The sequence below is a fragment of the Labeo rohita genome, chromosome 4, assembly GCF_022985175.1.
Source record: "Labeo rohita strain BAU-BD-2019 chromosome 4, IGBB_LRoh.1.0, whole genome shotgun sequence".
NCBI classification, from domain to species: domain Eukaryota; kingdom Metazoa; phylum Chordata; class Actinopteri; order Cypriniformes; family Cyprinidae; genus Labeo; species Labeo rohita.
The window spans coordinates 9,070,478-9,087,710 of NC_066872.1; the positions used below are offsets into that span (position 1 = coordinate 9,070,478).

Consider the following 17,233-nt stretch of genomic DNA (forward strand, 5'->3'; position numbering starts at 1 on the left):
TGAAACGTTAAAAATCAAACATCATGATTGCTGTTAAAGTTAAAATTATATTACACAGTCCAAGGTAAAAAGCATATTTTGATAAAAAAAAAAGAAAAGTTGCACAAAAAGTCTGTCAGAGTACAAGTTTTTATTTTTTCAATATTTCACACTGTTTTGTCCCACTTCTCAAGAATCAGTTAGCATTGACTCAACATTCGCTTGCTATCTGGGTCTATAACATCTTGCTGTTACTGATTCATCATGCAGCTCAAAGCATTATGGGTAGAATCTCTCATCAGTCTATTCTGATTTATCAACATAGTTTCACAGATGATCCAACATAACCACACCCAAACCCAGGATAGAGCGGCTGAGTGAATGTGGTCTGGACTGTGTGGATGAGACTCATTGTGTCACTGTAGACGATGTAGAAGGACAGAGTTCCTGCACTGTGATCCACATACACTCCTATTCTTCTACAGCTGGACACTAGAGGGAGAACAGTCTGTATCTTACTGTGCCAGAATACGTATCTGTTGGGACAGCAGATCAAACTCCAGGACTGATCATTATGTCCAAACCAACACTCAATTCCCTGTCCCTTCCTGCTGATGCTCTTATATGACACTGATATATACACATCTCCACTCCACTCAATCTCCCAGTAAGAGCGTCCACACACTTTCTCTCTACACAGCACCTGACGATAATAATCAAATCTGTCTGGATGATCAGGATACGAGTGATCTATGTCAGTACCAGTAATCTTTGTGTCCCCCTCAGACAGATGGAGGCGTTTATGTGCCGTGTTCGGATCCAGAGTGAGCTTATGGGAATCTGGTGGAAACAAAACACATCAGAATCAGGAATTGTAAATCTTTTTGATGTCGCTGAACTCTTTACGGTCTCTGTTAGTGGATCGGCAGTGTCTCATATGGAAATGTAATATATATATATATATATATATATACACACATTATCTTCTTTACATATATGAAATGTATTGTCATATAAAGAGTTAACATACAGTTAAGGCCAAAATACCCAGGCAAACTTTTTAATTAAAATCCATTTTTATTTGACAAATAGGCATCTCTGGCTGGAAATGAATGTAAATCTAGTTCTCTGCCAACCAATTCTTGACCACTTTTTGCTGTGCTTTTTGCTTGTCATCACATTGGAAGATCCACTGTATCCATAGACGTAAATAAGGGGGGGGGGACAGGACCCCTCCTATCTGAAGGTATCTGAAGCCCCTGTATTCTGAATAATATAATGGACATATACTTAAAATAACTGTGTAATTAGTAACACAATATAAACACGAAAAAGTGTTTTAAGTTCAGAAATGTTTTGAGTCCCCCCTCCCTTGCCTCACAGTGGTTCAGTCCACTGCCTGCTTTCCGACACACAGGATCTGGTGGGAGACAGCAAAGCTCTTCAGTAGTTATTTGTAAGTAACTCAAGCTGTTAAGGCTATTTTATTCACTTTAAACATGGGGTGAAGTGATTCTTTCTCTTTAATACAGATGATGCTGGGTCATTAATAAATTAATCATAACAAAAATTATGATATCTGATGCATTTTTCTATGAGCGATTATAAGGTTACCAAGCTTAGCTTAGTTTAATAACGCAGCTTGTCACCCACTACAACTAACACAGCAATAAGCCTGTGTGTGAACTGATATTAGGCTAATACTGTAGACCTACCGATGTGTTGGTTTTGCTCAATATGATGTTAGATGGTGGATCAGTGGGCTTGGTGCAGTTGAATATCTACATAAGAGACATCCTCAGTCCCAGACACTAACATTACCTAAAATACTATATGGAGGACGCAAAATAATTCAGTTGTTCCCTAAAGTTAGTTTGAAGTGAGTAATTCCCACTGTTTTACGGTTGTACTGGGATACTAGACGGTGCTAAATTCCCTCAAACAAAAGCAAAAGCAATTGAAGATCTGGCAAACTATCCAATGTGCTTTTGCAGCGTGGAGCAATGTAGCCAATCACAGACATATCTGTTGATTTCAAACAATTAGAAACAGTTTGTCAGAATTCACTCACCACTGACAGTGCCGGATTGTTTTTTATTAAAGGAGAAGTCCACTTCCAGAACAACAATTTACAACGATTCTTCTTCACCCGTACTCTCCCACCAGAGGTCTTAGATCTGAATGTAAAGTCCTCCTTCAGATACCTAGAACCCGGCTGCAGTCGAGGGGTAACGAAGCTTTTGAAGTGGCCAGCCCCACACTGTGGAACAAGCTCCCACTTTATATTAGATCGGCTTCCACTTTGTCTGAATTTAAGTCATGTCTCAAAACTTCCTTGTTTTCTGTTGCTTTCTGTTTATAATGAGTGCTTGGTTTTAACTGTTTTGTTTTGTTATTATTAGTGCTATTAATTTTTTACTTGTACAGCACTTTGGTCGGCCTAGGCCATTTTTAAATGTGCTCTAGAAATAAAACATTGAACTGAATTGAATTGAATTTACAAATAATGTACTCACCACCTTGTCATCCAAGATGTTCATGTCTTTGTGTCTTCAGTTATAAAGAAATTATGGTTTTTGAGGAAAGCATTTCTGCATTTTCTCCATATAATGGACTTCACTTGTGCCCTGATTTGTAGTTCCAAAATGTAGTTTAAATGCGGCTTCAAAGGCTCTAAATGATCCCAGCCGAAGAAGAAGGGTCTTATCTAGCAAAACGATCGCTCATTGTTTTTGAAAATTAAAAATTTGTATACTTTTTAAGCACAAAAGCTCATGTAGCACAGGCTCTGGGATGCGCATCCACGGGTCGTTTTTGAATGATTCGTTCATTTTGAATGAATCTTTAATGTGACTCAAGAAGAACGAGTCGTCTCAGGGAGTGATTCATTAAGTCGCGCATGTGCAACATCCTTCTAGGTTCTGTTGTAGTGAATTTCGCTTTTTGCCAACCTAGGGAGGTGAAATAGGGTAGTGATGGGTACTTCTGTCACAGATGACGTTATGATTCTTAGATCATGTGTCAGTTAGTGTGTGGTTATGAGTACATCACATAAGAAAGATTGGTGGGATCTCTGACTTGTAGAACCTCTTACTGTATTATCAACACAAGGAAGTCACAAGTTGTAATAAAATACATTTTATTGACAAAAGATAGACGAGAGTAATCCACAACTACTCAGTGAATACCATGAATGAAGAAGGAATGAAGTGTATAAGATGCATAAAATGCAAGTGATTATGTTGGGTGTTGCTATGTCAGAGCTACTGTATGTTATCTGGAAAGAAAAACCGTTGCTACTCTGAAACAAATAAGGTGAAGAACCTTATTATGTATCCAAACAAATACGTGTAAGATTTGTTATCAACTGCAATCAGCTATATAATACCTAATGTAAGTTAGAAAGTCACATACTGATAATATACAACAATGGCAAGGTTTGGAAGTGATATTTACGTTCGCTGTGGTTGAGTGAGCAGTCCGGTGGCGGTGACTTCTTCCACTGGTTGCGCTGGTGGCAGTACAGGGGATAAAGGAGCAGGAATCCGTTTCGACAGCCTTGAAGATGAAGCGCTATAGGATGCTGATCTCCTGGAGCACCAAGGGTCCTAAGATCTGGAACACGCAGATGTGGCCCTGGAGTAGGTGCTGAAGGTTCTTAGCTTGGAACACGCAAGCAAAAGTACCTGAAGTGAAGGTTTGATCGCCGGAGCTTAACCTTGTTGCAAATGTCTGTGTGTCTTCTGCCTCTCTGGGCTAGAGACTCAGAACTTGGTCAATCCGCTTTGTCAGAATCAGAATCAGAATATTTATTGTCATTGAACTTACATCCAACGAAATTATGTATTCCAACGTATGAAGCCACAGTAAAAAAGACAGGAGACAATACAAGACAATAATAATAAATAATAATAAATTACACCGTGCTAAGTGAATAAAGTGCTCAAAAACATCCCATGTGAACGGTTCTTCTCATATATCAAGAATGTTTTTTAAGTTCGGTGTTCAGTATTGTTATGGCTTTAGGATAAAAACTGTTCATGAATCTTGTAGTGCGGGTCTTGATAGCTCTGTAACGTTTCCCAGATGGCAACCGTTCAAATAAATGATGTGCAGGGTGGTATGAGTCCTTCAGGATATTGTGTATTATAATATGTTTTATGTTTTCCAAGGTAGGTAGCTGTTGTTTTGCGATGATGTTCTGTGCAGTCTTTATAACTCTCTGCAGAGCCTTTTTATCAGCTGCAGTGCTGCTTCCATACCATACCAGCATACCATATGTAAGGATACTCTCAATAGAGCAACTGTAGTATGACACTAGGAGCCGTTGTGGCAGGTTTACCTTCCTGAGCATTCTTAGGAAGTATAGCTGCTTCTGTGCCTTCTTAACCAGTGCCATGATATTTTTCGTCCATGAGAGATCCTCTGAGATGTATGTGCCCAGAAAATTTAAAACAGGACACTCTCTCCACCATCTCCTCATTGATATACAAAGGTGTATGCACGTCCTGGTTCCTCCTGAAATCAATAATAAGTTGATATTCAGGGCCAGATTGTTCTCCGTACACCACACCATCAGCCTCTTTATCTCCTCTCTATAGGCAGACTCATCACCACCTGTGATCAGCCCCACCACAGTCGTATCATCCGCGAATTTGATATTAGAGAGAATAGAGAAATGGGCTTAGCACACATCCTTGAGGAACTCCTGTGCTGATTGTCAGAGTTGAGGAATTATGTGGGCCCATTCTCACGGACTGCGGTCGTTCTGTCAGGAAATTTTTGATCCACAGGCAGATGTTATGCTGAAAGCCAAGATCAGACATCTTGGTGAACAATCTGTTTGGTAGAACAGTATTAAAAGCAGAACTGAAGTCCAAGAACAGCAGCCGTGCATACGATCCTTGGTGTTCTAGAATGCACAGTACAGTGTGGAGGACAGCGGAGATAGCATCATCTGTTGACCTGTTGGCCCTGTATGCATACTGATCAGGGTCCAGGGTTGGTGACAGATCAGCCTTGATGCGATGCAGAACCAGTCTTTCTAGGGATTTCATGATCACAGATGTCAGTGCAATGGGTCTGTAATCATTAGGTGATGTAATGGCAGCATGCTTTGGCACTGGCACTATTATGGATGTCTTCAGGCAAGTTGGAACAGTGCACTTCAACAGAGAAAGGTTGAATATATTTGTAAATACCTCACCCAGCTCTGCAGCACAGTCTCTGAGGATGCGCCCCGGAATGCCATCTGGACCAGCTGCTTTCCGTGTATTGATTTTGCACAAGGTTCTTATCACCTCAGCAGGCTGAATAACAAATGTCTGACTGTTCGCAGCAGAAGCTTGGCTGATAGTAGTCCCAGATCTCTTCATTTCAAAATGGCTGAAGAACTGGTTAAGCTCCTCTGCCTCTGTAGCGCTGCTGTTGGTTAGGCTACTACTGTTGTTCTGTCCAGTAATGTGACGAATCCCCTGCCATGCCCGACGGGGGTCCGAGTTGTTGAAATGATTCTCGATTTTCTGCTTGTAGGCTACTTTTGCATTTCTGATGCCCTTTTTTATGTTCATCCTGGCTGTGCTGTACTGCTGCATGTCACCAGACCAGAAAGCAAAGTTACGAGCTTTCAGCAGGAGTTTTACATTCTTGGTCATCCATGGTTTACTGTTAGGAAAAACATGAATCCGTTTCATGATAGTTACATTGTCTATGCAACATTTAATGTAAAATAGCACAGAAGATGTATAGGTGTCAATGTTATCATCAAGAAATACAGTCCAGTCAGTGCTGCTAAACAGTCTTGCAACTTGTATATTTTTTCCTCTCGTTGGACACTTGACATGTTAAAGAAATTTTGTGAGGACAGTCTTTAAATTTGCTTTGTTGAAATCACCAGCTATTATAAAAACTCCGTCTGGATGAGCCTGTTGTTGTTTACTAATGGCAGTTAGCAAGTAGCTTAAAGCTGTTGTGATATTAGCATCCAGAGGAATATAGACAGCAGTAATTACAATAACTGTAAATTCTCACGGCAGATAGAAAGGGCGACATCTTACTGATAAATATTCCACGTCCGGGGAGCAGTAGGTGTCAGTGATTACAGTATTCGTGCGCCAGCTGTTATTAGTGTAAACACATAGCCCCCCTTCCTCTGCTCTTACCGGAGTCTGAAGTCCTGTCAGCCCTGTGTGCTACGTAGCCGAATAGCCTCTTCTGGGATAGATGGGTTTAGCCAAGTCTCCGTAATTACCAAAACACAACAGTTCTGGATGGATTTCTGTGTGGATGTAAGAAGTTCCAGCTCTTCGATTTTGTTGGTAAGTGATCTTATATTTGTAACGAAGAGGCTCGGCAATGGAGGCTTGTGTGGATTTCTGCCTAGCCTGGTTTGTATTCCAGCTCTGCAGCATCGCTTCTGTTTCCTCTCTCTGCGCCGTCTTCGTTGCTTCCCGGCTAGGAGAGTAATCCACGGAGACCCCGGCGGTCTGACAAGCTCCGGTGGTATGTTGTGTATAGAGTCTTCCTGATTAAAAATACAGTCTCCAGGCATAAGACCAATGACGATCAATTTGTGACGACTGTATTTCTGTGCATATGCTTGTGCATGCGTCACACTCAGTGAAACATAAACTACCAATAAACTATACAGGAAAAGCCGATACGTGGTGTGCTGAGCCGCTGTGTGTGCATGCGCCGCCGCCATCTTGATCGTGTGGAGACTCAGGATGTTGTTGTCTCTGTTGTTGTCTCGCTGGACGAAGCCTCTTTCTTCACAGGCTGGAGACTCAAAACGTGATCGGATCTGTTGCTGCCTCAAAATCTGGAGACTCGGACTTGGTATCTGTTGTTGTCTCACTCTTGCGGGTCGCAGACTCAGAACTGGTGCAGCTGTTATTGTCCCTTCCCTTGTGGGACTCAGACTCAGAACTGAGGTTGATCTGCTACAGCCTTCCCTGTAACAGGCCGGAGACTCAGAACAAAAGTTGTCCTGTTAGTGTCACTTCTTTACAAGTAGCAGACTCAGAGCGGGAGTTTCTGTTGCTGCCTTCCTGGTAACAGGCCAGAGACTCAGATTGTTGTTGTTGATCTGTTACAGTCCTTTCCTTGACAGGACTCAGACTCAGACTCAGAACTTTGTATCTGTTACTGTCTCTTTGAATGGGAGACTCAGAACAAGGAGTGTCTTTTGGAAGGGTACCTTTATCCCTTTCCGATGAGGAGGAGATCAGGAAATTTGGCGCTTCTCCATTTCCGTGCTGTGATTGGCTGGTTCCATCAAAGTAGGGGGACACGTGATGGCTCACCCTTCTGTCCTCCTGTGGAATTTATTTGCATTGTCCAAACACAAAGTTAGAAAAGTATCACTAAAGTTTTACCGGTGCATTTATCACTTTCCAAACCATAACCAGAATGCATTTGACAATGTTACGAACACATTAAGTCCAAACATGATGGGAGAAGATTGAGCTGTCATGCATGCATTCATTTGTCCATTAACAGCTGAGTTTGTGTAGGACTACACACTACACGTTGCACTACACGTTGCTGTCACAAGGAATACTTATTTCTCTGAATAAGTATAAGATGTGTGTGTTGTAGTGTGCATCAGTTTTTAGGTTTGAAAACCTAGTTATGAATGGATTTGGATGGATCTCCATGATCTCTCTTTGTGTCACCCACTGCTGCTGCATCTGGAGGTCCTAAGGAATTTTAATGGTCGGTCACAGGCCAAACCATTAGAAATCAGTCTCAAGGTGGATGGAGGGCCGAGACAGCATTTTGACCAATAGGAAGTTCTGTCCTTCCCGGGCTTTGTACCAAAAGTCTTCTTCTGGTCCTCTAAGAGATGTCTGGCTGTTGTCCTGGCATCTTTATCTGATGGTGTTGTACAGTTTGCTTATGTTAGCTCACCAAGATCCAATCAAAATGTGGCAAACCTCTGTCCACTATTGTGCCACCTATTGTGTTGAAAAACTCCATCTTATTTTCTCCTACAACTTCAGAATCGTCCGACATCGTTGTAGCTTTTTGTTTGTAAACAGCGTTTGACTTAGTTGCACTTTGCGTGTTCGCTTTGTAAACACTGGGTCTGTAGTTCTATGCTACGCTCCGTGTGACCTTTCCACATGATTCAATAGCATGGGTGTTGGAACCATTGAATGTAAGTGGGACAGGACCCACCCACTTTTGAAGACCAACGATATTGGAAACCAACTTTCGCGTCTCTAATTCAGCGAATATGCCTGCGCACTTTTTAGAGCGCCATCAGTCAAATCGATTCCACATGACGAATGCACTAATAGATTAAGTTCCATGCTCTCGCGTATGAACAGGCAGCATCTGGGGTGGAGGAGTGGACGGAGAAGGCGTGGGCGCATCAGGTACAATCATCAAACATATTTCAAAGGAAGCGGGCGCCACGGTCCTGACCACATCGCTGTCCTTACTGGGTGTTTAGGAAATATTTGCAGTTATTCACATGCAATTCGATTAGCTACTGGTGGCCTGTCATGATTTTGGCTAATACAGGACAGTACTGTGTGATGTGCATCAGAGGGGATTTAGAAGTAGGTATACGCAAAGCCGACTGATAAAGTGGGTATATGCCCTATACTTGGGTATACCCTGCACTACACCACTGCATGTTAATTAAACTCCATTTTGTGTTTTCACTAGTTATTCGCGCCTGCTGCACTCCCGAAACACAGCAAAGTAAACAAAGTATCTGAGCGTATCTGCTGCTCAGACACACCTGACCCTTCCCGATACTTCATTCAAACATTTAGATTATTTCCTTCATTTTTATTTTTCTTGAAAACAAATGCCTTTCCGATGTAAAATAAGATGAAAAGGCAGAAGAACGATTTCGGCAATAGGCAGACGCAAACTCGGCTCGTTTGCATCAAAAAACACTAGTTATTCGCTCTACCACTTATGCCACTGGAAATGTTTTTAAATGGCTGTCTTTTGTAATGTTGTCACGTTAGTGGGGAGAGGTAATATACATAACCCCTAACAGCAAGGCAACATATTCCATTAATTAAAAGGCACCAGACTACAGAAAATGGCATATACTCCAGTCATTTTTGCGTTCTTCCCGAGTCACATTAAAGATCCGTTCAAATGAACGAAAACGACCTGTGCTACGCCAGGTTTTGTGCTTAAAAAGAATACAAATTTTTATTTTTTGAAAACAATGAGCGATCGTTTCGCTAGATAAGACACTTCTTAGAGACCCGTTTAGAGCCCTTTGAAGCCGCATTTAAACTACATTTTGGAAGTTCAAAATCAGGGCACCATATCAGTCCATTATATGGAAAAAAATGCTGAAATGTTTTCCTCAAAAAACATAATTTCTTTACTACTGAATACATGAACATCTTGGATGACAAGGGGGTGAGTAAATTATTTGTGAATTGTTGTTCTGGAAGTGGACTTCTCCTTTAAGTGCTGTTTTGTGAAACAGTGGAGACGCAATGTAAATAAAAGATTCATTGTGTCATTTAGAGAGCTTTATTGATTATAACAGAACTTTGTAAGATCTCTATGAACTAAGATTAGTGACCTTGTCCGACAGCTTATCAGAATTCTCGGCCTGGGTCCGACCTGAGCCCGTCTTTTTCCCCCTTCTCCAAAAACAAGTTATACTACTGTTTCAGCTATTAAAATAGTTCAGTTTTGTATGTAATTTTTTGTGTTTTTATTGTTAATTTGGAAAAACATTTGGAGCATTTTTTGTTTGTTAATTATAAGTTTTTGCTTTTTTTAATGAACAGTGCCCAGCGGAAGACTGATCATACACTCAAAAGAAATGTTTCAGCCTAAACTTAAACTTGAACTTAAACTATGTAATTCAATAAAGTTTCCATGCATTTAGATTACATAGTTTTAATTTAAACAAATCAATAAACTTAATGTGATTCAAATGCATCAGTCATATGTGAATGAAACAGGTAATGTTTATGTAATATTTCCCAGTGTTAAACAAACCCTTCTCAGTGTTCATGTGTTTCCACACTACAGAGTGTTCAAGTAACATTTTATTTGACCTGACCATCATGACGATCAGGGTTTACTTCAGTTATACTAGTGACCTTTTTTCATATATTACAACAAAATAAAAAAGCCAAGAAAAGAAGTCTGATTAGTTTTTTTTTTCGTCATTTTTTTTATTGGTTGTGTAATCATTATCATCCAGTGGCCTGATGCACTGATCTCATGCAGTGGTTAATTTATTAGTTTCTTAATGTTTACAACAAGTGTATGAACTATAAATGGAGGTTTATCTTATACACTAAACCTTGAAATCCATGTCATCAGCATATGAATCTCAACAATGGTGACATTCAACAGCTGCATGCTGGGTAGCAGCAGAGTACAAATCTCACCCATGACTCCCAGCATGCAGCTGTTGAGTGTCACCATTGTTGAGTTTCATATGCTGATTCTTGATGTCTGTGTGTGTCTAAGTAATGTTGGAGTTTTTAGGATAGTAACAGTAACAGTTCATACACCTATTGTAAATATCATGACACTTACAGATAAACCACTGGATGATGATTACACCATCAATAATAATTAACCAAGAACATTTAATAAAACATCTAAACCTCTGTTTAGATGAAGAGTTCAGATGCAAAACCAGCTAAAAGCCATCTCAGTCAAAAATGAGATAATGATACTGAGTGAATGTTCCTGACACATTTTATACGTCCATCAAATACTTTTACTTCAAACTCGCTAAATTCCAGCCTCAGCCCAATCAGAAGTACCAGTGCTTACATGGAAACCTGTACAAAGAAGGCAGAAAGAAATGCTCATTTTAAAGAAATATTTCAGATGGATTTAGAGGCTTTTGCATCTGAACTCTTCAGATGTTCTCAAATAAATTTTGTAGATGTATGACAGAAATCAAGTCAAACTGTAATGTTGTTTGTGGAGTTGTTTAATCAGAGATTTAATGTCCTCATTTATTTAAGTTCATTTTATCTTTGGCTGTGACTGATTCTGTAGCTGCCATCAGAGGCAACTCTCATATATTTCAGTTTATAATATGCACTTTATAGTTAAAGGGTCAATAAATAGTTAAAATGTTCAGAGTAATCATTAGAATAAATAGGTAATATATATTTTTGTTAATACATGTCAATTCATTTCATATTATTCAACTAAAACAATACAGGGGGGGGACCTATTTCTCCTTTGTTTAGGCTTGGGAATTATTTAATTGTTGCAATCAAGATATTTTCCGATGCACTACAAGTAGTACAGCCACATGAGGTGCTGCACTAATAACACGTATATAAGAGTTACGCCTGTAAGAAGTGCTAAGAAGTTATATTGTTTTTTTTGTTAAAGAGAAAACTGTAACCCTCCAAGTTTATTCCTCTTGGGTTAAAGAGGCCAATGAGGTATGTGTTTTATCGTGTTAACTGCTTTGCCGTATGTGAGCATGTATAAGTATGTGACCATGTTAATGTATAATTAGCCAATTAACTGTGTTTCCTTACGTGTTGAATGTGCGTTTTATTTATTGGTTGTATGTATTTCGTTCATTATGTGTAAACCCACTTTTAGAGGGTTAATTTAAGTTCTATGTATTTCCTTTCGTAGTTCTGACGGCATTGTTGGGACATAAAAGGGATGCAAGGCTAGAATGTACAAGACATACTGCAGACTCGTGTCCAAATAAACGTCAGTTAAAATCAAGAACGACTTGAGCCTTTGATTCAACTCGAAGGGAGTAACAGTCAGAACTCAACCTGTTTCATGCTGGAAGAGAGGACAGCGGTGCCGGTCGCAGCGGAGCTGTAATGAGCAGCTCGTTAGATGGTGACGTCGCTCTCAAGCATCAAAGGAAAGATGGACTGCATGCACGCAAAGCCCAAACCAGCGGCAACCAGGGTATAAGAGTGCAGCGTGGTTAAGCTAAAAAGAAGTTATGCATTTAAAACAAGTTAAATGTGAAGTAGATTAACCTTGCTAACTTTTAAAGGGACTCTATTAAGTGCTTAAAGGGTTAAAGTGTATTGGTCAAAAAAATTAAGCCTAAACTGAAGTTATTGTTTGTTTAATATAAGGTGACTGTTAACTACAAGTATTTTTTGTTAATTTTAGGGTACATCAAGGTATTTTAAAGGTGAAGTCTTTACTATTTCATTTTTTATAGTGAAGGTTATTTGTCTTTTATTTTGTAACAAGTGAAAAGTGTATCTCTAATTTGGCTTAAGGTGTTTATGACACACATTAAAGAGTGTTATATCACTTAGTTGAGATAAAGTCATAAGTAACAAGGTCTGAAGCACACTAGAATAGTGGTATGGCCAATCAAAAAGATTGTGATACTGAAGCTGTGGAGTTGCAGTTACAAGTATGTCCTGATGATGAAACTCCGGACTCAAGCACAAATCAAGCTGCTAAAGAAGAGAGCTTGAGGAAAAGCCAAAGAGTTAGGAAACTCACTGAAAAGGGTCAAGCACTGCACAAAGAAAAGGTGCATAAGCTTCAAACTCGCTTTAAGGCAAGCTATGATAAATGGAACACTGCTGCTAAACAAGTTAAAGGGGCACTTGAAGAACCTGTTAGTGCAAGATTACATGATCACATTGTCCAGATCCAATATACCTCATCCGAAGTAAAACAAGCCTATGACAAGCTGCGCAGTCATGTAACTCCTGACGGAGACACTCTTTGAAGAGTGGACACATGTGATGCTGTTTCTCAAAAGCTAATACAACTAGCTCAAGAATGTCTTGCAGACAAAGGAAATGTAAAGGATCCAGCAAAGAGATCACTTCGCTGGAGTGAAGCTGGTTCAGTGTTCATCTCAGCAGCATCCCAAAAATCTAAAGGTTCAGGAAGCACATGTTCAAGTTCAAGCAGGTTGTCTTTAAAAGAAACAAGAAGCAGCAGCTGAACTAGCTGCAACCGAAGCCACTCTGAAAATTATGGAGGAATTGGATCGTGAAAGAAACAAGCTGGAAACCCTCGAAGCAAAAAACCGACAAAGGTCAGCAATGCAAGAAGCAGAAAATGCTGAAAAACTAAAGGCATTAGAACAGAAGCAAAGAGAGCTAGAATGTCTAGAAACTATAAAGAAAATGAATGCTGCCAAAGCACGACTGAAAGTGTATGAGCAAGAAATCAACTCGGATGAAGAAATCTTAGACCTCCTACACGACAATGTTAAACAAAGAAAAGTTGCTCCTAAGCTAGGAAGTCTGCCTGAACTTCTGCTCACACCATCACAACCTACTGCAAAACTGCAACAGTTTTCTGCTCAACCACAGTCCACAAGGTGGCAACTAACGACCGATGCTACACAAGAAGATAGCACCACGGCACTGGCTAGAGTGTTAGCAGATTCCATTAATATAAGTTGTCTACTAGTACCAGAGCCTGCTGTTTTCAATGGAGACCCTCTCAAGTACAAAGATTGGAAAATGTCTTTTCAGACACTAATAGACCGGAAAAACATTCCAGTGAATGAAAAGATTTATTATCTCCGCAAGTATGTGGGTGGACCAGCCAGAAGAGCTGTCGAGAGTTACTTTTTACTGGGTACGGATGCAGCGTACTATGCAGCATGGGACACTCTGGAGGAAAGATATGGAGGTTCATTTTTAATCGCCAAAGCATTCAGAGATAAGCTAACTTCATGGCCAAAGACTGGAACAAAGGACAGTGCTGAGTTACGAGAGTTCTCTGACTTTCTCAGAGGCTGTGAAGCTGCTATGCTACAAATCAAGAGTCTCGATGTCCTAAATGTTTGCAGTGAAAATCAGAAAATATTAAGCAAGCTTCCTGATTGGCTAACAGGAAGATGGAATAGAAAGGTCATTGAGGTTGAAGAGCAACACAGTTGCTTTCAAACATTCAGTAACTTTGTTGACTTCATCACAAGAGAAGCAAAGATAGCGTGCAACCCAGTAACGTCACTCCATGCACTCAAGGGAAGTGACTCAGAGAAGTTTAAGCCTACAAAGATTTGAAGTGTCGGAACTAAGGTGCTGGCAAGTGCTGCAGAAGAAAAAACAAATCATGGACAAGTCAATAACGGAACGAGTCAAGTTCGTACAAACAAAGGGACTATGTTTTGGATGCCTTAACTCTGGACACCATTCAAAGAAATGTGGAAAGAGAAGTGTTTGTGACACATGCAAAGGGAAACATCCAACCTGTTTACATGAGGAACGGGATAAAGAAATCAGGAAAAACAAAGAAAGTGACAAGGAACAAAGGGAAAGCAAAAGCATAAAAGACACAAAGGAAATCAAACAAAGTAAAGAAGCTCCAAACGAGACAATATCACACCGTGTAGTTCAAAACAACAGCAGTGACCTCACATCCACAATCAGTCCAGTTTGGTTATCCACAACAACCAACCCAGAACATGAAATCCTGATGTACGCCCTTTTAGATAGTCAGAGCGACACCACATTCATTTTACAAGAAAAGGCAGATGCTCTGGATGCTGACAAGAGACATGTACAGTTAAAGCTTTCTACGCTGTCAACCAGAGATACAGTCATTCCAAGTGAAAGGCTGTCTGGGCTGCAAGTCAGAGACTTCTATTGGACAATAGTCGGTGGTGCCGACCCTTGTGTTGACTATGGTGATGCTATGGGAAGCAGCCACAGGATTATTGTTAAGGAAGTGACACCCAGGCTGTCATCAGATCAGTTGCCAAATGAAGTCCATTACATTTGTCGCACACAAGTCAAAGAAGTAATCACACCACCAGATGTGATTAAAGTCCTTGAGTCTGATTTCAATGAAAGAAAGGTGAAAGATTCTCACTTCTCCCAAGAGGATTGGCACTTTATGTCTATAATGGAAGAAGGAGTAAAAGTGAATGCAGACAGACATTGTGAGCTACCTTTGCCATTTAAAGAGGACAAGCCGGGTCTGGCAAACAATAAAAGCTGTGCAGAACACCGACTCCAATGTCTCAAGAAAAGACTTGAAAGAGATAAACAATATCGCAGCGACTATATAACATTCATGAACGAAATAATAGAGCGTGGAGAGGCAGAAAGGGTCCCACTTGAAGAACTGAACAAAACCCCTGCCTGGTACATTCCGCACCATGGGGTGTACCACCCCCAAAAACCTGGGAAAATAAGAATAGTGTTTGATTGTTCAGCAAAATATAAGGGCGTGTCATTAAATGATCATCTGCTCACAGGGCCAGAGCTAACCAATACCCTGATAGGTGTCTTGTGTCGGTTTCGCAAGGGTCGAGTGGCAGTGATGTGTGACATAGAACGTATGTTTCACCAGTTTAGAGTCAGAGCCGAAGACCAAGACTACCTCCGTTTCCTGTGGTGGGACAATGGAGATTTTCACTTAAGTCCATCAGTCTACCGAATGCAAGTTCATTTGTTCGGAGCCGCTTCTTCACCGGCCTGTGCAAACTTTGGTCTCAAGTACATTGCAGCACAAGGTCAAGGCCAGTTCAGTGAAGCAACTATAAGATTCATTGAAAGAAACTTTTATGTGGATGATGGCCTTATCAGTTTCCACTCAGAAGAAGAGGCTATTAGGCTAGTCCATGAAACGAAACAACTCTGCAGTACTGGAAAATTGCGACTGCACAAGTTTGTTTCCAATAGCCCACAAGTTCTTGACTCTCTCCCTAAAGAAGATTGTGTAGAGACAGTAAGAAACCAAGACCTAGCACTGGGCGAACAACCAATTGAAAGAGCGCTAGGGGTTAAATGGAGGGTCGCTTCAGACCATCTCCAGTTTCGAGTAGTTGTGAGTGAGCGTCCACTTTCCAGACGAGGAGTCTTGTCAACTGTAGCCTCCGTCTACGACCCACTTGGGTTTGTGGCGCCTTTTGTTCTACTTGGCAAGCAAATTCTACAGCGAATGTGTCGTGACAAAACAGACTGGGACACACCACTTTCAGATGAGCTCCAGTCACGGTGGGAGTCCTGGCTTACAGATCTAAAGAATCTTGCTCATGTCAAGATTGATCGCTGCTATCTTCCAGCAGATTTTCAAGAAGTTCAGAGATATGAACTCCACCATTTTTCGGACGCAAGTGTTGCAGGATATGGTGTCTGTACCTATCTAAGAGCAATCAGTAAATCAGGACGAATCCACTGTTCACTTGTCATTGCCAAGTCCAGAGTAGCACCCACCAAGGTAACTACTGTGCCAAGACTGGAGTTGTTTGCAGCAGTAGTAGCAGTGCGCAGTGACATGCTCAAGTAGAGTTGGAAAATATTCAAGAGTTCTTCTGGACATGCTCTTAATATATAAACAATGAAGAACTAGAGTTTTCGAAAACTGTATAGCGCATCAAGAGTTCTTCCAACACAATGGAAGTATGTTGCATCAGAAGACAACCCCGCCGTCTCAGTCTTAAGAGCTATTGCTTCAACTGGTTTAGTGGTCCAAGTTTTCTTTGGAAAGATTCACTTCCCACTGGAGAGAAAGGTGGGAGAACTTAATAAGAGGACCCAGAAATACATGTTCTTGTACACCACACCTTGACAGCAACAAATTCTCTGGCAGAACGTTTCCTGAAATTCTCAGCTGGACAAAATTAGTTAAAGCTATTGTAAGACTTACCAGATTTGTAAAGGAGTTTAAAGGCTCAATAAAGAGAACCAACAAAGCTACATGTCCCGAAGGAGTTAATAACCAAAGACAAGGCACAGTTATTGCCATTGTACAAAGGTTAATCTTCTCCAAAGAAATCAAAGAACTTCAGTCCTCAAGGAGTTAATAACCAAAGACAAGGCAAGCAGGTTGTATCGACTCAATCCTTTCCTGGACCACAAGGGCATCCTCAGTCTGGGAAAGACCAGCCATATCACCAAGTTACATCCATTGTCAAGCATCATCAGTTGTCTTAACAAAAATATATATTACCATTTATTCTAATGATTACTCTGAACATTTTAACTATAACCCTCCAAGTTTATTCCTCTTGGGTTAAAGAGGCCAATGAGGTATGTGTTTTATCGTGTTAACTGCTTTGCCGTATGTGAGCATGTATAAGTATGTGATGTGATACATATGTTAATGTATAATTAGCCAACTGTATTTCCTTACGTGTTGAATGTGCGTTTTATTTATTGGTTGTATGTATTTCGTTCATTATGTGTAAACCCACTTTTAGAGGGTTAATTTAAGTTCTATGTATTTCCTTTCATAGTTCTGACGGCATTGTTGGGACATAAAAGGGATGCAAGGCTAGAATGTACAAGACATACTACAGACTCGTGTCCGAATAAACGTC

At 40.5% G+C, this 17,233-nt stretch overlaps 1 protein-coding gene across 1 annotated transcript in view; it reads right to left on the bottom strand.

The window, feature by feature from the left end:
- Window positions 1–218: 218 nt before the first annotated feature.
- The window catches only part of LOC127164131 (tripartite motif-containing protein 16), a 32,276-nt gene continuing 15,261 nt past the window's right edge, over window positions 219–17,233 (bottom strand). The window contains exon 5 of the mRNA XM_051107861.1: window positions 219–819. Within this exon, the coding sequence (XP_050963818.1) occupies window positions 296–819 (524 nt within the window). The 3' untranslated portion in view covers window positions 219–295. The remainder of the gene's footprint in view (window positions 820–17,233) is intronic.